We start from the raw sequence: 22192 nt of genomic DNA on the forward strand, positions 1-22192 counted from the left end.
TTCATGTTTCCAAGTTTCAAACACCTTGGAAATGGCAGCAGCGGTATGAGAACCAGCACATTCTTGAACATGCAATACTGCTTTCCTCATCGACACAGTAAAGAGACTCAGAGAGAATGCCATCAAATCGCTTGTTTTACAGCATCAAGTACTTTTGTAAGTTAACTCCACGGTCTGTGTCGGGCAGTTTTTGTTGAGAAGGGTTTCAATGCCATGACTGAGGGTATCATCTCTGCTGCAGTTGCAATACTGCTTTCCTCAGTACGGAAATCCTCATCGACCCACTGTGCTGTCAGACTCAGTATGCTCGTGGGGCTGACATCGCTGGTCCAAATATCAGTTGTGATGCTAATAGCAGTGACGCCCATAGATGTGCGTTTTAACAATTCTGTGCAACTCCGGTAGATCCCCGTCTGAAAAATACTGTGTTCTGGGGCTTGACCAGTCGGCGAAAGCCAACGTCATCCACGACAGAGGACGGTCCTTTGTACGGAGCATCAAGGGCAATGAATGTCATTATCTTGGCGTTAACGGATTTCGCCTTTGAGTTGTCTCGCTGAAAATGTTCTTACTCTTTTCAAATGACTGCTTGACTTGAACTTGTTTAGTTGTTGGAAGTGTGCGCTAGTATTTTTCTGTTCTTTTTTTCTGTTTAGGTCTGTATTTTTTTCGTGGCGTCATCTATCCACGTTATATAGGTATGCATGTCAGCTTTAATTAACATCGGTTTTGCACATCAGTGTTAAATTAAACATCGGGCCGATGTTGGCATTTTTAGCTAATATCGTCAGATTCCGATATGCTCAACGATATATTGTGCATCCCTATCCGTGTAGATCAGATAAAGATGGTGTAATGATCCGTTTTTAGCATTAGTTTGGGTGGATTCTTTTATTACTTAACTTTTGTTTAATGATAAACAAGCTATGAATTAACTACTTGTATCTTAATACTAGATTCATTATTTTAGTCATTGATGATGAATGTATTTGAATAAATGTATTGAATATAATTGAAACATCTGTCATTGTGCCCTTGAGCAAAGCAATTAACACTTATTTGTCCTGTAAGTCTCTCTGGATAAGAACATCTGCTAAATGACAAGAATGTAATTAAAAATTATGTTTGTACATGAATTTATGCTGGGCAACCTCTTTTCTCTTGTGTATAATTAAATAAAATAAACTGTTTGAAGTGAAATACTGTATATACAGTTGAAGTCAGAAGTTTACATACACCTTAGCTTAATGCATTTAAACTCAGTTTTTCACAATTCCTGATATTTAATCCAAGTAAAAATTCCATTTTAGGTTAGTTAGGATCACCACTTTATTTTAAGAAAGTAAAATGTCAGAATAATAGTGATTTATTTCAGCTTTTATTTCTTTCATCACATTCCCAGTGGGTCAGAAGTTTACATGCACTCAATTAGTATTTGGTAGCATTGACTTTAAATTGTTTAACTTGGGTCAAATGTTTCAGGGAGTCTTCCACAAGCTTCCCACAATAAGTTGGGTGAATTTTGACACGTTCCTCCTGCCAGAGCTGGTGTAACTGAGTCAGGTTTGTAGGCCTCCTTTCTTGCACATGCTTTTCAGTTCTGCCCAAAAATGTTCTATGGGATTGAGGTCAGGGCTTTGTGATGTCCACTCCAATACCTTGACTTTGTTGTACTTAAGCCATATTGCCACAAGTATGCTTGGGGTCATTGTCCATTTGGAAGACTCATTTGCGACCAAGCTTTAACTTTCTGCCTGATGCCTTGATGTTGCTTCAATATATCCACATAATTTCCCTTCCTCATGATGTCATCTATTTTGTGAAGTGCACCAGTCCCTACTTCAGCAAAGCACCCCCACAACATGATGCTGCCACCGCCGTGCTTCATGGTTGGGATGGTGTTCTTCAGCTTGCAAGCCCCCTTTTTCCTCCAAACATAACGATGGTCTTTATGGCCAAACGGTTCTATTTTTGTTTCATCAGACCAGAGAACATTTCTCAGTGAAGTACTATCTTTGTCGCCAAGTGCATTTGCAAACTGTAGTCTGGCTTTTTTATGGCGGTTTTTGAGCAGTGGCTTCTTCTTTCTTTCTTCCTTGCTGAGCGGCCTTTCAGGTTATGTCGATATGGGACTCGTTTTACTGTGGATATAGATACTTTTGTACCTGTTTCCTCCAGCATCTTCACACGGTCCTTTGCTGTTGTTGTGGGATTGATTTGCACTTTCGCACCAAAGTACATTCATCTCTAGGGAGACAGAACGTGTCTTCTTCCTGAGCGGTATGGCGGCTGTGTGTTCCCGTGGTGTTTATACTTGCGTACTATTGTTTGTACAGATGAACGTGGAAGAGCTATTTTTGATTTTCCCATGATGTCAAGCAAAGAGGCACTGAGTTTGAAGGTAGGCCTTGAAATACATCCACAGGTACACCTCCAATTGATTCAAATGATGTCGATTAGCCTATCAGAAGCTTCTAAAGCCATGACAATTTTCTCGGATTTTCCAAGCTGTTGAACGGCACAGTCAACTTAGTGTATGTAAACCTTTGACCCACTGGAATTGTGATACAGTGAAATAATCTGTAAACAATTATTGGAAAATTACTTGTCATGCACAAAGTACATGTCCTAACCAACTTGCCAAAACTATAGTTTGTTAACAAGAAATTTGTGGAGTAGTTGAAAATGACTTCAACCTAAGTGTATGTAAACTTACGACTTCAACTGTATATCTCCCTCACTAACTTAAGCATCAGCTGTCAGAGCAGCTTACCGATCACTGCACCTGTACACAGCCCATCTGTAAATAGCCCACCCAACTACCTCATTCCCAGCTGCACCATCAAGAGCATCCAGGCCTACCACTGTTGTGTCATTGGCAAACTTAATGATGTTGTTGGAGTCGTGCCTGGCCGTGCAGTCATGAGTGAACAGGGAGTAGAGGAGGGACTAAGCATGCACCCATGAGGGGCCCCTGTGTTGAGGATCAGCGTGACGGATGTGTTGTTACCTACCCTGATCACCTGGGGGTGGCCCGTCAGGAAGTCCAGGATCCAGTTGCAAAGGTAGGTGTTTAGTCCCAGGGTCCTTAGATTATTGATGAGCTTTGAGGGCACTTTTGTGTGTAGTCATTTAGGCAGGTTGCTTTTGTGTTCTTGGGCACAGGGACTATGGTGGTCTGCTTGAAACATGTTGGTATTACAGACTCAATCAGGGACATGTTGAAAATGTCAATGAAGACACCTGCCAGTTGGTCAGCACATGCCCGGAGCACACGTCCTGGTAATCCGTCTGGCCCCGCAGCCCTGTGAATATTGACCTGTTCAAAGACCTTACTTACATCGGCTGCAGAGAATGTGATCACACAGTCGTCCGGAACAGCTGGTGCTCTCATGCATATTTTAGTGTTATTGAGCATAGAAGTAGTTTAGCTTTTCTGGTAGGCTCAAGTCACTGGGCGGCTCTCGGCTGGGCTTCCCTTTGTAGTCTGTAATGGTTTGCAAGCCCTGCCACATCTGACGAGCGTTGGAGCTGGTGTAGTACAATTCGATCTTAGTCCTGTATTGATGGTTCGTCGGAGGGCACATCAGGATTTCTTTAAAGTTTTTGGGTTTGGTGTGAAAGCGGCAGCATCTAGCCTTCTGTAATCCAGGCAACATCTGCACAATGGCTTCTGGTTGGGGTATGTAAGTACGGTCACTGTGGGACGACGTCAAGCCGAGGCACTTATTGATAAAGCCAATGACTGATGTGGTGTACTCTCAATGCCATCGGAAGAATCCGAAATATATTCCAGTCTGTGCTAGCAAAACAGTCCTGTAGCATAGCATCTAAACATCACAAATCTGAGGTAAAAGGGATGTGTAATTCCATTAAATGTTATGGGTTGAAAATGCAAGCTTGTGTAAGGTAGTAACAGTAGCACAAAATGTCCAGATTGGAGAAATTAAAGCATTATACAATCGTTCAATGACAAAATAATTCAACATGCCAATTTAAAATGATAACTTATGTTGCCCACTCACAAACTATTGCAACAATGACATCTATTTCTCACTCATTTAACTCATGTAACTATTGAGAGTTTAAAATGCTCTCAACACAGTTTAACCAGGTGCTCTAAAGCCTCCATAAAGCCTCTAAAGCCTCCATTGCTGCAGGCTGAACCTTTCTAACACAATAAAAGAGGTTGTGGTAGATGGGCTATCACATATTCTAGTCTGTGCTAGCAAAACAGTCCTGTAGCTTAGCTTCTGATTCATCTGACCATTTTTTTATTGATCTAGTCACTGGTGCTTCCTGCTTTAATTTTCGCTTGTAAGCAGGAATCGGGAGGATAGAATTATGGTCAGATTTGCCAAATGGAGGGCAAGGGAGAGCTTTGCTTGTATCTCTGTGTGTGGAGTATTGGTGGTCCAGAGTTTATTTTCCTCTGGTTGCACATTTAACATGCTGATAGAAATTTTGTAAAACGTAACACGTCACAGTATGTCCTATTTGAGTTTTGAATCAGAGTCTTTCCCCGACAATCATGTTAGGATATATCAGTTATCCTGTTAGAAGACTTGTTTCCGAGGTGATCAGGAGGATTGATATGGAGTTACGTTGGGATGCCACCAGACCGCTAGCAAAGCTGGGAGAAGAGGAGTATTGGGACAGGGACACAGGAGGGAAAAGAGGAGTATTGGGACAGGGACACAGAAAGTAGGGAGAAGAGGAGTATTGGGACAGGGACACAGAAAGGAGGGAGGAGGAGGAGGGAGAAGAGGAGTATTGGCGGGGCCACAGTGTCTCCAGACCCCTCCTGTCTCAGCCTCCAGTATTTATGCTGCAATAGTTTGTGTCGGGGCTAGGGTCAGTCTGTTATATCTGGAGTATTTCTCCTGTCTTATCCGGTGTCCTGTGTGAATGTAAGTATGCTCCCTCTAATTCTCTCTCTCTCTTTTCTCGGAGGACCTGGGCCCTAGGACCATGCCTCAGGACTACCTGGCCTGATGACTCCTTGCTGTCCCCCATCCACCTGGTTGTGCTGCTGCTCCAGTTTCAACTGTTCTGCCTGTGGCTATGGAACCCTGACCTGTTCACCGGACGTGCTACCTTGTCCCAGACCAGCTGTTTTCAACTCTCTCGAACAGCAGGTGCGGTAGAGATACTCTGAATGATCGGCTATGAAAGGCCAACTGACATTTACTCCTGAGGTGCTTACCTGTTGGAGCCTCTACAACCACTGTGATTATTATTATTTGAACCTGCTGGTCGTCTATGAACATTTGAACATTTTGGCCATGTTCTGTAGTAATCTCCACCCGGCACAGCCAGAAGAGGACTGGCCACCCCACATAGCCTGGTTCCTCTCTAGGTTTCTTCCTGGGTTTTGGCCTTTCTAGGGAGTTTTTCCTAGCCACCGTGCTTCTACACCTGCATTGCTTGCTGTTTGGGGTTTTAGGCTGGGTTTCTGTACAGCACTTTGAGATATCAGCTGATGTATGAAGGGCTATATAAATAAATTTGATTTGATTTGAATGGTTCTTATGGTAGTATTCAGTTCTTCATATTAGATCTGACAGTATGAATGGTTCTTATGGTTGTATTCAGTTCTTCATATTAGATCTGACAGTATGAATGGTTCTTATGGTTGTATTCAGTTCTTCATATTAGATCTGACAGTATGAATGGTTATTATGGTTGTATTCAGTTCTTCATATTAGATCTGACAGTATGAATGGTTCTTATGGGCTGAGTGCCTGGAGTGTTTTGGTATGACTACAGTCAGGAGTTCTCTCTGACCCTGTGATGTCACCAGGACAGAACCACATGTCTCTATCCCACTCCAGGCCAGTTGGCAGTGATGCACATTTAACGTTGGTCTGAACACCACCAATAAACACCAAACAAGAAGAACGCACTGTCAGTGATCATGCCCCTACCGATGCTGCAAAGCAATCGAGAGTAATAGTAATGGTCTTTTTGTAGGCACTAAAAGAAGGTCTGTGGTAAACACAGGCTTAGGAGATCTTATACATTTTGTTCTATGAGTTAATCATCAGCTAACATCACTTTTTTTTGCATTTTGCTACAGTTATGTATCACATAAAGCACATAAAATGCTTCATAATTCATACAGGTCCTGTTAAATGACTGATATGATCTCGTAGAACAAAAACGTATAAGATCTCCTAAGCCTGTTAACCTCAGACTTTATTTCCTGGATTCATCCCAAACCATATTCTTTCCCCATAGGGATGGCTCAACTCCTTTCCAGTCTTTAGGACCACGTGCTGGTGAGTTCTGTAAAAGATCACACAGTGAGTGCACACAATCAAACATTTGTAAGTACTTTTAATCCAACAAAATGATTAATACACTTGGTTTCATTGCACAATATAATTTTTATTGAACTGTTATTTAATAAGAAACGCATGTAAGTCTTTTCTACTGCAGAAAACATCTATTTGTGTGCATTGTAGCAATTTCTGGTGGCTAGCAAATTGGCTTGTCCCCATGGTGATGTGTAAAGGTGTAGTGACATGTTTTGAGTAGATAGACATGTCAAATGACTTTGAATGCCATGAATTAAACAGAAACATAGTATTTTCTGTATAGATAACCCAGAAAACAAAGGTTGACCAGCACAAATTCATGTAGAATGTTTATTTTTCATTAGCAGATAAATTAAGTTCATTACAGTTATCCAAATGTATTAATGATCAATTACTATAATAATGAATCTAGTTTTAAAAGACAATTTAATAAACAGGGAAGTCGTTTCATAGCCCGTGTATCATTAAACAAAAGTCATTATGTAGTCCCAAAAAAATAATCCACCCAAACTAATGGTGAAAGCTGATCATCACACCATCTCTATCTGACACATGTTGTATCTACTAACTCATTCCCACAGAGAACTGATCACACCATCTCTATCTGACACATGTTGTATCTACTAACTCATTCCCACAGAGAACTGATCACACCATCTCTATCTGATACCTGTTGTCTACTAGCTCATTCCCACAGAAAACTGATCATCACACCATCTCTATCTGACACATGTTGTATCTACTAACTCATTCCCACAGAGAACTGATCACACCATCTCTATCTGATACCTGTTGTCTACTAGCTCATTCCCACAGAAAACTGATCATCACACCATCTCTATCTGACACATGTTGTATCTACTAACTCATTCCCACAGAGAACTGATCACACCATCTCTATCTGATACCTGTTGTCTACTAGCTCATTCCCACAGAGAACTGATCATCACACCATCTCTATCTGACACATGTTGTATCTACTAACTCATTCCCACAGAGAACTGATCACACCATCTCTATCTGATACCTGTTGTCTACTAGCTCATTCCCACAGAAAACTGATCATCACACCATCTCTACCTGATACATGTTGTCTTCTAGCTCATTCCCAACAGAGAACTGATCATCACACCATCTCTACCTGATACATGTTGTCTTCTAGCTCATTCCCAACAGAGAACTGATCATCACACCATCTCTATCTGATACATGTGTCTTCTAGCTCATTCCCAACAGAGAACTGATCATCACACCATCTCTATCTGATACATGTGTTTTCTAGCTCATTCCCAACAGAGAACTGATCATCACACCATCTCTACCTGATACATGTTGTCTTCTAGCTCATTCCCAACAGAGAACTGATCATCACACCATCTCTATCTGATACATGTGTCTTCTAGCTCATTCCCAACAGAGAACTGATCATCACACCATCTCTATCTGATACATGTGTTTTCTAGCTCATTCCCAACAGAGAACTGATCATCACACCATCTCTACCTGATACATGTGTCTTCTAGCTCATTCCCAACAGAGAACTGATCATCACACCATCTCTACCTGATACATGTTGTCTACTAACTCATTCCCACAGAGAACTGATCATCACACCATCTCTACCTGATACATGTTGTCTTCTAGCTCATTCCCAACAGAGAACTGATCATCACACCATCTCTACCTGATACATGTGTCTTCTAGCTCATTCCCACAGAGAACTGCAGAGGGAGAACTTGTTGTCAGAGCAAAACCATACCACTCTATTTAGTATGATACAGTATGTTATGTTACATTGGCCTATGAATGTAATACGATTTCTAAGATGTATGAATTACAATTCGTACAATATGTTACGAATTTGCGATGCGTATGATATTTTACAAATTCCAATTTGTTGTTGCAAACATTAATTAACATGCTAAGTACACTATATATACACACAAAATAGTGGATTTGGCTACTTCAGCCACACCCGTTGCTGACAGGAGTATAAAATCGAGCACACGGCCATGCAATCTCCATAGACAAACATTGTAAGTAGAATGGCCTTACTGATACTGAAGAGCTCAGTGACTTTCAATGTGGCACCATCATAGGATGCCACTTTTCCAACAAGTCAGTTCTTCGTGTTTCTTCCTTGCTAGAGCTGCCCTGTTCAACTGTAAGTGCTGTTATTATGAAAACATCTAGGAGCAAGACTGGCTCAACCACAAAGTGGTAAGCCACACAAGCTCAAAGAACGGGACCACCGAGAGCTGAAGGGCTTAGCACGTAAAAATCGCCTGTCCTATCGAGTTCCAAACTGCTTCTGGAAGCAACAGCAGCAGAAGAACTGTTCATCGGGAGCTTCATGAAATGGGTTTCCATGGCCGAGTAGCCGCACACAAGACTAAGATCACCATGCGCAATGCCAAGCATTGGCTGGAGGGATGTAAAGCCCGCCGCTATTGGACTCTGAAGCAGTGTAAATGTGTTGTCTGGACTGATGAATCACTCTTCATCATCTGGCAGTCCCACGGAAAAATATTGTGTTTGGTGAATGCCAGGCAAACGCTACCTGCCCCAATGCATAGTGCCAACTGTAAAGTTTGGTGGAGGAATAATGGTGTGGGGCTGTTTTTCATGGTTCGGGCTAGGCTCCATAGTTCTAGTGAAGAGAAATCTTAACGCTACAACATGACATATAGATGATTCTGTGCTGCCAACTTTGTGGCACCAGTTTGGGGAAGGCCCTTTCCTGTTTCAGTATGACAATACCCCCGAGCACAAATACATGTCTATACAGAAATGGTTTGTCAAAAACGGTTTGACAGAACTTGACTGGCCTGCACAGAGCCCTGATCTCAACCCCATCGAACACCTTTGGGATTAATTGGAATATCGACTGCGAGCCAGGCCTAATCGCCCAACCTCACTACTGCTCTTGTGGCTGAATGGAAGCACGTCCCCGTAGCAATGTTACATCTAGTGGAAAGCCTTCCCAAAAGAGTGGGGGCTGTTATAGCAGCAAAAGGGGGACCAGGTCCATATTAATGCCCATGATTTTGGAATGAGATGTTCCACGAGCAGGTGCCCACATACTTTTGTCCATGTAGTGTCGTCGGAAAAGGTGCTTATTAGTTAAAATGCAAAAATTGTCTGTGATGCGATTCGAATATGAAACCTTTGGGTTGCAAGATGTTCATGTTATATGCTGACCCATCCACCCCGACCAAAGGGACATTTCTATAATGTTTCAACTTCATATTCATAATCTCCAGCACCACCACAACATCAACACGTGCAAATGGCACATTAAAAAAAGGATACTTTCCAATGACATCATTCTATAACACACTCTTTCCTCTTCACAGTTCCCTCACAGTGAGAAACAATATGATTACAATAGTGTTACACTTTCTTAATGTTATCAAATTCACTGTTACCACTTCTTTTATGAGATGAGGATTCATTGATGGAGTGACTTTAATCTTAGCTGGTCTGAGAGAAGTGATGTGAATTCTCTCCTTTACGGATACATTGATGTGTTTTTAAGGTAGCCAATCGGGTGAAACTCTTCCCACAGTCAGAGCAGAAGTATGGCTTCTCTCCTGTGTGTCTTCTTTGATGAACTTTTAGCTCAGTTGATGTTGTGAAGCACTTCCCACAGTCAGAGCAGGAGTACGGCTTCTCTCCTTTATGTATACGTTGGTGTGTTTTTAAGTTGCTCTGATTTGAAAAACTCTTCCCACAGTCAGAGCAGGAGAAAGGCTTCTCTCCTGTGTGTATACGTTGGTGTGACTTTAAGCCACTCTGTTGGAAAAAATTCCTCCCACAGTCAGAGCAGTAGTAAGGCTTCTCTCCTGTGTGTATTCGCTGGTGACATTTTAAGTGGCCCTGTTGAGAGAAACTCTTCCCACAGTATTTGCAGCAGTAAGGCTTCTCTCCTGTGTGTGTTCTCTGATGAACTCTTAGCTCAACTGATCTTGTGAAACATTTTCCACAATCAGAGCAGAAGTAATGCTTCTCTCCTGTATGTATAAGTTGGTGTGACTTTAAGCTGCTCTGCTGGGAGAAAATCGCCCCACAATCAGAGCAGTAATAAGGCTTCTCTCCTGTGTGTACACGTTGGTGTTTTTTAAGCTGCTTGATGAGGTGAAACTCTTCCCACAGTCAGAGCAGGAGTAAGGCTTCTCTCCTGTGTGCATACGTTGGTGTGTTTTTAAGCTGCTCTGTTGAGAGAAACTCTCCCCACAGTCAGAGCAGGAGTAAGGCTTCTCTCCTGTATGTATACGTTGGTGTGTTTTTAAGTTGCTCTGATGGGAGAAACTCTCCCCACAGTCAGAGCAGGAGTAAGGTTTTTCTCCAGTGTGGACTCGCCGATGAACTGTCAGAGCCTGTGATGTTGTGAAACTCTTCCCACAGTCAGTGCAAGAATACAAAGTCTCCCCTGTGTGTATTTGTAGGTGTATTTTTAGCTTTGATAGAAATGGGAAAATCTCCTCACAATGTGGGCATGGGTGAGACCTCTTAGCTCTGTGACCTTCCTGCTGTTGCTCTCTGGATGTAGAGAATGTCTCAACATGGTCTTCTGTGTGAACAACATCAGAAGAACCAGTCAGTTGGTGTGATATACATATAACTTCATAACAGTAGGCTGTACAATACAGGGAATAAAGCTATTAGGTCTGTCCCGACATTTTTTTATCCTGGTCAACCCGAGTCTTTACTTTTCTCGACCAATCGTTCCCTAGTCAATTTTTTAAAATTTTAAAACGTTTATTTTATCATATATATGTGTTGAAATAAAATCAACTATATGGAGGCTACTGAGCTTGTCTGATGCTTTAAGCCCTGCGATTAAAAATGAAGACACATAAAATACTCAAGAGGGAGCTAGATTTTTTGTAGAAACAGACTTAGCTCACTTGCAATTTTTTATTTGACGGTGAGTCAAGACAATCAGAAATATTATCAGATTCACTCAGACAAATGTCTAGTGTGTCTCATGGGGTCTCAGTCCTAAAAGCTGTTCAGCAGTTGAGGGCAAAAAGGGGTGAATATTATGAGTCATATCATCCTCCACTCACTATCACAAGGGTTAGAAACTACACAGACTCATTTCATATCATCCTCCACTCACTATCACAAGGGTTAGAAACTACACAGACTCATTTCATATCCTCCTCCTCTCACGATCACAAGGGTTAGTAACTACACAGACTCATTTCATATCATCCTCCACTCCCTATCACAAGGGTTAGAAACTACACAGACTCATTTCATATCCTCCTCCTCTCACGATCACAAGGGTTAGTAACTACACAGACTCATTTCATATCATCCTCCACTCACTATCACAAGGGTTAGTAACTACAGACTCATTTCATAGAACTTGTTCAGGGATGTCTGATGTCAGATTTACAGAATTAAACCTATCAATAACTTATGGAGGTCTAACTTATGAAGATAACTTATAGTCAGAACCTGCTCTTACCATCATAAACAGATTCCCCAATCTTCTCCTCCTCTTCTTCATCTTTAATGTTGACATTCAGCTCCAGTGTTTGACTGCAGTCTTCCAGCTTCACTGATGCCATCTCTGGATCCTGCAGTGGAAACTGGGCTCCACTGTCACAATCAGGACCCAGTGACTGTAGATTGGGTTTGTCCTCACTTTTGATGTTACCAGCCTCAGACATAATCGGAGTTGGCCTGTAGTAATGAAGAGAAAATGGCCCCCCAAAAGTCATTGTCTTGAGAGTTCTGGTACTTTCTTTATTCTCAAAAAATGATATTAGATCAGGTAGCTAAACATTGAAAACAAACCATTTATTCATTTCACATAAGACAAAGTGCACACTTAAAATTACAGTGCACTTAACCTATAGTAGATTTCCTAAATTCACATACAGTGGGGCAAAAAAGTATTTAGTCAGCCATCAATTGTGCAAGTTCTCCCACAAAGAAAAAGATGCGAGGCCTGTAATTTTCTTCATAGGTACACTTCAACTATGACAGACAAAATGAGAAAAAAAAATCCAGAAAATCACATTGTAGAATTTTTAATTAATTAATTTGCAAATTATGGTGGAAAATAAGTATTTGGTCAATAACAAAAGTTTATCTCAATACTTTGTTATATACCCTTTGTTGGCAATGACAGAGGTCAAACGTTTTCTGTAAGTCTTCACAAGGTTTTCACACACTGTTGCTGGTATTTTGGCTCATTCCTCCATGCAGATCTCCTCCAGAGTACTGATGTTTTGGGGCTGTTGCTGGGCAACACGGACTTTCAACTCCCTCCAAAGATTTTCTATGGGGTTGAGATGTGGAGACTGGCAAGGCCTCTCCAGGACCTTGAAATGCTTCTTACGAAGCCACTTTGCCCGGGCGGTGTGTTTGGGATCATTGTCATGCTGAAAGACCCAGCCATGTTTCATCTTCAATGCCCTTGCTGATGGAAGGAGGTTTTCACTCAAAATCTCACGATACATGGCCCCATTCATTCTTTTCTTTACATGGATCAGTCGTCCTGGTCTCTTTGCAGAAAAACAGCCCCAAATCATGATGTTTCCACCCCCATGCTTCACAGTAGGTATGGTGTTCTTTGGATGCAACTCAGCATTCTTTGTCCTCCAAACACAACGAGTTGAGTTTTTACCAAAAAGTTATATTTTGTTTTCATCTGACCATATTACATTCTCCCCAATCTTCTTCTGGATCATCCAAATGCTCTCTAGCAAACTTCAGACGGTCCTGGACATGTACTGGCTTGAGCAGGGGGACACGTCTGGCACTGCAGGATTTGAGTCCCTGGCGGCGTAATCAACCACAGTTGATTTCTTCAAACCAAGCTGCTTACCTATTGCAGATTCAGTCTTCCCAGCCTGGTGCAGGTCTGTTTCTGGTGTCCTTTGACAGCTCTTTGGTCTTGGCCATAGTGGAGTTTGGAGTGTGACTGTTTGAGGTTGTGGACAGGTGTCTTTTATACTGATAACAAATTCAAACAGGTGCCATTAATACAGGTAATGAGTCGAGGACAGAGGAGCCTCTTAAAGAAGAAAATGCATAAATGACTCAAAAACCATTTAGTACAAGGCTGCAGTATGTATTGGGCAGCACTATGTACTAGTTTCCTGAATAACCTTGTCTTCACTGTATTATTTAACTCCAATTGTATTTTGCGTTCACACCATAGTAATATATAAGGATAGATACAACTGAATGTGTCTTAATATTAGTACACATGTAGAAAACTGATAATCATTACGTTCTGCTTCAAAACAGTAATGTAACCTTGAAATTGTCTCATGCACCTGCATTGCCTGAACGAAAGTCCGTTGACACCACAGAGTTAGCACCACCTGCAGTACTGGAGTCCTGAACCAATTAGTGTCATTTTGTTATTGGCCACTAGATGGCAGTGTCAAATATTTACAAACTATAGCACCCAATTTGAAGAAGACAAGGCACTAATAATTGGCTGATTGCTCCTAACCCATAGGAATCCCCATCCATTTGACTACTTTAAAATGGTGGAAAGCCTCAATGACGATGTCCATGCTAAAACGGGTTACATAGAGGTTGAGTCTTCTGTCCATCTCTATGCTTGATGCAGACACAGGCCGGTCCTGGCTGAAATACCACCCTCCTCCTCTGAACTACAATAGTCCTAGTAAGCACAAACGTGTAAAATACTAATATTTCCAAACGTTGAAGTTAGATTCATTTTATGTTACGAATGAAAGTTGAAAAGTCATATCTGCACATTTAAAATAAGTGTTTTCTGGATGTTGAAATCAGTTAATTGAAAGTTGAAAAGACATCTTGAGTACACAATAGAGTAAAATAAGGTACAATCCAGTACATTATACTCTACTATACTCAGGGCTGGGCGATATATAGAATTAATTCAAATGTATGTTTTTGCGCGACACTCCAAATGCCTGTATTTACTTTAATAATAATAAATAATAATAATAATATTATTTGTATGAATGTTTATGTCCTCTTGTTGTCAAATTGTATTTTTGGTCTCGTCTCCTTCGCTCCTCTATGCCGTGTGCACCTTCCCATTTACACCAGAGATCTGTATATAATGACAAGATGCACGTCTCCACCCTAACAATGGGAGTTGTTGTCCCAAAGGCGGAAGTCAGGCAACAAACTTAGGTCCAAAACAAGCCCATAGAAATGCATTGGGCTAATTTTTAGACAGAATTTAGCAAGAGTGAAACCTCTTGCTTCGCCGCTTTCTCTATGACTTCCACGACAACAAAGTTACGAGATCACATCTTCCTCTCTGGCAAGCAGTTTCAACTAGCTATTTACATTTGTGGTTTGGTCCAAAAGAATGGTTCATATTGACACCAAAACACATTGAGACATTATTTTACTGTAATAGAGGAGAAGTAACCTTTTCTATCAAACCCTTTTTATGTCTCAATTACTCAGATTGAGAGCAGAGTTACACTACTAAAACCAGAGTATCAATGAACATTTATTCTGGAAAATGAATGCTCAGATTGTCTCGTACAGTATTGGTCCCGCTAGCAGTATTTTAGCCAAAGGCTTTTATACTAGCTGTCTAGTCTGTGTGGATTATTATTATATTTTTTGGGGGGTGGAAGATCAGCTTTAATATTGCAGACAGATTGTGGCTTCCATCAATGGAATTGTCTGCATCATTTCCAATAATCCATTAAAAATGTAAATATACACAGTACCAGTCAAAAGTTTGGGCACACCTACTCATTAAAGGGTTTTTCTTTATTTTACTATTTTCTACATTGTAGAATAATAGGGAAGACTTCAAAACTATGAAATAACACAAGGAATCGTGTAGTAACCAAAAATAAAAGTGTTAAACAAATCAAAATATATATTATATTTGAAATTATTCAAAGTAGCCACCATTTGCCTTGATGACAGCTTTGCACACTCTTCGGCAAACTTAGTGATGGTGTTGGAGTCACGCCTGGCCATGCAGTCATGAGTGAACGGGGAGTACAGGAGGGGACTGAGCACGCACCCCTGAGAGGCCCCTGTGTTTTGGATCAGCGTGGCAGATGTGTTGTTACCTACCCTTACCACCTGGGGACAGTTGTAGAGGGAGGTGTTTAGTCCCAGTGTCCTTAGCTTAGTGATGAGCTTTGAGGGCACTATGAATGACTAAAATAACTCATCTATAACTAATCTAGTTTTAAAATACAATTTAAGAAACAAAAGGTATCCACCCAAATGAATGGTGAAAACTGATGTTCATACCATCTCTATCTGATAAATGTTGTGTCTACCAGCTCATTCCCACATAAAACTGCAGAGGGAAGCAGAACCACCCAGTCAACCAGCCTCACAGAGGATATTCAACCCTAAAGCCAAATCCAAGGTAATCTCAACATCTTTACAGTTGAAACTAACAAAACTGACAAGGTGAATACTCGTCAGTAAAGTAAAGAGGCTAACGTTCTATAACGCTCCCTTTTCTCACAGTGAGAAACAATAGGATTACAATAGTGAGCTACGATTTCTTGAGAATTAAGTGAAGGAATGAGCACAGCTATTATCGGCCCAGCTCTAGCAAGCGTCTTGGTGGTCCCAAACTTCTTCCATTTAAGAATGATGGAGGTCACTGTGTTCTTGGGGACCTTCAATGCTGCAAACATTTTTTCTTACCCTTCCCCAGATCTGTGCCTCCACACAATCCTGTCTGAGCTCTACGGTTATTTCCTTCAAACTCATGGCTTGATTTTATCTCTGACATGCACTGTCAGCTGTGGGACCTTATATAGACAGGTGTGTCTTTCCAAATCATGTCCAATCAATTGAATTTACCACAGGTGGACTCCAATCAAGTTGTAGAAACATCTCAAGGATGATCAATGGAAACAGGATGCACCTGAGCTCAATTTCGAGTCTTATAGCAAAGAGTCTGAATACTTAAGCAAATAAGTTATTTTTGTAGAATTGTTTATTTTAATTTAACAACCTGTTTTCGATTTGGCATCATAGGGTATTGTGTGTAGATTGCAGAAGGAAAACTTTTATGTAATATATTTTAGAATAAGGCTGTAACGTAACAAAACGTGGGAAAAAAATCAAGGGTTCTGCACTGTAGCTAATTTAGAAAAACAGGATTGTCTTTCTCCCCTTTTTAACATCACAAACAACAATGGAAATCAACAACTATGTCTCTGTTGTCGTGTGTTTCTTTCTAGTAGGCATTTCCCATCCTGGAGACTGAGACCTTGTGGAAATCTGTCGTAGAGAAGAATAATGTATGACAATTTAGACACTACATTACCCTATAGTAGTTATCATCATCATGCTTTCCATGGTTTAAGCCTATAGCTAGCTATGCCTTGCTAACTAGTTATTGTGTTATCCAGCTAGCTATAAAAGTGCATGCTAACACGAAAGATTTGTATAACTAAAACAAGATAGACCACACCCTGTCGTTTACAATGGGGACATTTATTAGGAAGGCGAATCGTAAATTATACTGTTGTGGATAATCGTTATTGTGGCTAGCGACGGTGAGCCCGGCTAACAAAGGCTAGCTAGCGAGTAGCGACCATAACATAGCTATTTGCCCGTTTATTTTAGGTAATTTAGCTACAGTGGCTAGTCAAGGTCAGAAAACTATCTATGGTGCTAGCTAATCCAAACAAAACTCAACATACTACATGGTAAATCTATTCCGTACAATGTGCTATGGTAACTTGTTAGCTAGATAGCCTAGTTGGTAAGCCTAACATTAACGCCAGCTAACGTTAGCATGCTACAGTTATGGCTTTTCAGTTAGCTAGCTAGCCTTCCGTTAGCTAGCGAGCCTTCCGTTAACTAGCGAGCCTTCCGTTAACTAGCGAGCCTTCCGTTAACTAGCGAGCCTTCCGTTAACTAGCGAGCCTTCCGTTGGCTAGGTAGCCTTCCGTTGGCTAGGTAGCCTTCCGTTAACTAGCGAGCCTTCCGTTAGCTAGCTAGCCTTCCGTTGGCTAGGTAGCCTTCCGTTGGCTAGGTAGCCTTCCGTTAACTAGCGAGCCTTCCGTTAGCTAGCTAGCCTTCCGTTGGCTAGGTAGCCTTCCGTTGGCTAGGTAGCCTTCCGTTGGCTAGGTAGCCTTCCGTTAACTAGCGAGCCTTCCGTTAGCTAGCTAGCCTTCCGTTGGCTAGGTAGCCTTCCGTTGGCTAGGTAGCCTTCCGTTAACTAGCGAGCCTTCCGTTAACTAGCGAGCCTTCCGTTGGCTAGGTAGCCTTCCGTTGGCTAGGTAGCCTTCCGTTAACTAGCGAGCCTTCCGTTAGCTAGCTAGCCTTCCGTTGGCTAGGTAGCCTTCCGTTGGCTAGGTAGCCTTCCGTTAACTAGCGAGCCTTCCGTTAGCTAGCTAGCCTTCCGTTGGCTAGGTAGCCTTCCGTTGGCTAGGTAGCCTTCCGTTGGCTAGGTAGCCTTCCGTTAACTAGCTAGCCTTCCGTTGGCTAGGTAGCCTTCCGTTGGCTAGGTAGCCTTCCGTTGGCTAGGTAGCTTTCCGTTAACTAGCGAGCCTTCCACTGGCTAGCTAGTTGCCAAATGCTAGCTAGCTAGTTATCTAACGTCCTATGCTAAATCGTCCAGCACTATTCATGTATTCCCAAACAGAAACGAAACAAATTGCATGGAAAACGTAACTTTTTTCTCTTCTATCTTGACCTTTTTTATCTTGTCTATAACACTATTTTCCCCCCGCGGCAATCTATCTTGTCCAGATTTTGCACACTGACCTTCTCGACTCCTGTTCTAAAGACAATCATGTACTTTTTACTCAATACATTTTCCATGACACCCAAAAGTACTCATTACAGTTGGCATGCTTAGCAGGACAGGAAAATGGTCCAATTCACACAGTTACCAAGAGAAAAACCCTGGTCATCCCTACCTCCTCTGAGCTGGTGGACTTTGTAAATGATGTCTGAATGTTGGAGTGTGCCCATTGGCCACCCATAATATATTTTTGAAATTGCGCCATCTGGTTTCCTTCATATAAGGAATCTGAAATTATTAATGCTTTGCCTTTTGCAACATAAGTATATTTAAAAACAAATACTTTTAGACCTTTACTCAAGGAGCATTTTACTGGGTGACTTTCTAATAAAGGTATCTTTACTTTTACTCAAGTATGACAGCTGGGTACTTTTTCCACCACTGGCTATTGGTTCACTGTAATTACAAGTAAGTACCCCTCAAGATAGACTTCATTATCACCGGCCAAATCCTGTGTAACACCTAGTAATTACATTGTACTTGTGCAGATATTAAATATACTCTGTGTTGTACTAGTGTATTTGTTATGTCACATCCACAAGCTTTAAATTGAGGGCCGGGTTGTCAGGGTGGGTAATGTACAGATACACCTGAATTACTCCTAAAGATACACTTAATTTTAAATAGCTAAATCCTGTGTAAGAACTAGACATTACATTGTATTTAGCCAAACATTACATGTGCTTTGAATGTTTCTTATTCCTCATCTGGAATGACACTTGTATTAGATTTGTTTCCGTAAACTCAACCACGTTAACTCAGATCGGGCGCTTTATTTTGGGGGCTAGTGCTAAGCAACAGCGTTGACTGTAGATATATTTTGAACAGTGCACATTAATGGTTAAGTAATTTTTTTTTTAAATGAGCAGAGAAGTTGACAGAACACGTTCTCATTTACAGCAACAACCTGGGGAATAGTTACAGGGGAGAGAAGGGGGGATGAATGAGCCTGGAAGCTGGGGATGATTAGATGGTAAGGATGGTCAGAATGAGAATTTAGCCAGGACCCCGGGGTTAACACCCCTACTCTTACGATAAGTAAGAGAGAGGTAACACAAGCTTCCTCTCTGGTTCCATTCCCTAATAGTAACTGGGTCATTGTTGATTTGTGGTGGTAATGCTGTCCCTGGACTTTGGTACCATATACAACTCTTTAAAATGACAATACTTTTCCCCATTTTATTTAACTGTTATTTAATAAGAAACATATGTAAGTCCTTTATACTGCAAAACATCTATTTGTGTGCATTGTAGCAATTACCAGCGGCTAGCAAATTGGCTTGTCCCCATGGTGATGTGTAAAGGTGTAGTGACATGTTTTGAGTAGATAGACATGTCAATTATTTTGAATTCCATGAATTAAACAGAAACATTGTATTTATTGTATAGATAACCCAGAAAACAAAGGTTGACGGCACAAATTCATGTAACATGTTTATTTTTCATTAGTATATCAATTAATTTCATTACAGTTATCCAAATACCTGAATCAATGACTAAAATAATGAATCTAGTTTTAAAAGACAATTTAATAAAACTCATGTAGTCATTTCATAGCCTGTGTATAATCAAACAATAGTCATTATGTAGTAAAAAAGAATCCACCCAAAGTAATGGTGAAAACTGATCATCACACCATCTCTATCTGATACATGTACAGTTGAAGTCAGAAGTTTACATACACCTTAGCCAAATACATTTAAACTCAGTTTTTAATCCCAGTAAAAATTCCCTGTTTTAGGTCAGTTAGGATCACCACTTTATTTTAAGAATGTGAAATGTCAGAATAATAGCTGAGAGAATGATTTATTTCAGCTTGTATTTCTTTCATCGCATTCCCAGTGGGTCAGAAGTTTACATGCACTCAATTAGTATTTGGTAGCATTGACTTTAAGTTGTTTAACTTGGGTCATATGTTTCGGGGAGTCTTCCACAAGCTTCCCACAATAAGTTGGGTGAATTTTGGCCCATTCCTCCTGACAGAGCTACTGTAACGGAGTCAGATTTGTAGGCCTCCTTGCTCACATACGCTTTTTCAGTTCTGCCCACACATTTTCTATAGGGTTGAGGTCAGGGATTTGTGATGTCCCCTCCAATACCTTGATTTTTTTGTCCTTCAGCCTTTTTGCCACAACTTTGGAAGTATGTTTGGGGTCATTGTCCATTTGGAAGACCCATTTAACTTCCTGACTGATGTCTTGAGATGTTGTTTCAATATATCCACAATTTTCCATCCTCATGATGCCGTCTATTTTGAAGTGCACCAGTCCCTCCTGCAGCAAAGCACCCCCACAACATGATGGCACTTTGTCCCCAAGTGCAGTTGCAAACTGTAGTCTGGCTTTTTTATGGTTGTTTTGGAGCAGTGGCTTTTTCCTTGCTGAGCGGCCTTTCAGGTTGTCGATATAGGACTTTTTTACTGTGGTTATAGATACTTTTGTACCTATCTTCTCCAGCATCTTTACAAGGTCCTTTGCTGTTGTTCTGGGATTGATTTGCAATTTTCGCACCAAAGTACATTCATCTCTAGGAGACAGAACGCGTCTCCTTCCTGAGCGGTATAACGGCTGCGTGGTCCCATGGTGTTTGTACTTGCGTACTGTTTGTACAGATGAATGTGGTACCTTCAGGTGTTTGGAAATTGATTCCAAGGATGAACCAGACTTGTGGAGGTCTACAATTTATTTTCTGAGGTCTTGGCTGATATCTATTGATTTTCCCATGATGTCAAGCAAAGAGGCACTGAGTTTGAAGGAAGACCTTGAAATACATCCACAGGTACCCCTACAATTGACTCAAATGATGTCAATTAGCCTATCAGAAGCTTCTAAATCCATGACATCATTTTCTGGAATTTTCCAAGCTGTTTAAAGGCACAGTCAATTTAGTGTATGTAAACTTCTGACCCACTGGAATTGTGATGCAGTGAATTATAAGTGAAATAATCTGTCTGTAAACAATTGTTGGAAAAACAACTTGTGTCATGCACAAAGAAGATGTCCTAACCGACATGCCAAAACTATAGTTTGTTAACAAGAAATGTGTGGAGTGGTTGAAAAACAAGTTTTAATGACTCCAACCTAAGTGTATGTAAACTACCAAATTCAACTGTATCTACCAACTAATTCCCACAGAGAACTGCAGAGGGACAACTTGGTGTCAGAGCAAAACGTACTATATGAAAAAAAAAAATGAAAAAAAAAAACATACCACACAATTTAGTATGTTATGTTACATTACATTGGCCTATAACTGTAATACGATTTGTAGGATGTATAGTATGTTACGAATTACATATCGTACAATATGTTACAATTTTCTATACGTATGATATTTTACGAATTCCAATTTGTTGTTGCTAACATTAACATGGTAAGCACACTATATACACAAAAGTAAAAGGACACCCCTTCAAATTGTGGATTTGGCTATTTCAGCCACACCCATTGCTGACAGGAGTATAGAATCGAGCACACAGCCATGCATTCTCCATAGACAAACATTGGCAGTAGAATAGCCTTACTGAAGAGCTTAGTGACAATGTGGCACCGCCAGTTCATCAAATGTCTGCCCTGCTCGAGGACCGCTGAGTGCTGAAGCATGTAAAAAGTGTCTGTCCTCGGTTGCATCACTCACAATCAAGTTCCAAACTGCTTCTGGAAGCAATGTCAACAAGAACTGTTCGTTGGGAGCTTCATAAAATGGTTTTCCATGGCCGAGCAGCAGCACACGCCTAAGATCACTATGCGTAATGCCAAGCGTTGGCTGGAGTGGTTTAAAACTAAACACCATTGAACTGACGCAGTGGAAACATGTTCTCAGGAGTGATGAATCACGCTTCATCATCTAGCAGTCCAACGGACTAATCTGGGTTTTGTGGATGCCAGGAGAACGCTACCTGCCCCAATGCATAGTGCCAACTGTAAAGTTTGGTGGAGGACAACTAATGGTCTGGGGCTGTTTTTCATGGTTCGGATTAGTTCCCTTTGTTCCAGTGAAGGGAAATCTTAAAGCTACAGCATACAATGACATTATAGATGATTCTGTGCTGACAACTTTGTGGCAACAGTTTGGGGAAGGCCCTTTCCTGTTTCAG

At 41.1% G+C, this 22192-nt stretch overlaps 1 protein-coding gene across 2 annotated transcripts in view; it reads right to left on the bottom strand.

Moving 5' to 3' along the window:
• Window positions 1-6169: 6169 nt before the first annotated feature.
• The window catches only part of LOC124024930 (zinc finger protein 664-like), a 74030-nt gene continuing 58007 nt past the window's right edge, over window positions 6170-22192 (bottom strand). The window contains exons 4-5 of one of the 2 annotated variants that reach the window (XM_046338662.1): window positions 10810-10893; window positions 6170-6288 (exon numbers count right to left, since the gene is read on the bottom strand). In XM_046338662.1, the coding sequence (XP_046194618.1) occupies window positions 6287-6288; window positions 10810-10893 (86 nt within the window). In that variant the 3' untranslated portion in view covers window positions 6170-6286. Of the gene's footprint in view, window positions 6289-10354; window positions 10894-22192 lie in introns of those variants that run through there. The other variant, XM_046338660.1, reaches the window with a different exon arrangement.

Source organism: Oncorhynchus gorbuscha, unplaced genomic scaffold, assembly GCF_021184085.1.
Source record: "Oncorhynchus gorbuscha isolate QuinsamMale2020 ecotype Even-year unplaced genomic scaffold, OgorEven_v1.0 Un_scaffold_2088, whole genome shotgun sequence".
NCBI lineage: Eukaryota > Metazoa > Chordata > Actinopteri > Salmoniformes > Salmonidae > Oncorhynchus > Oncorhynchus gorbuscha.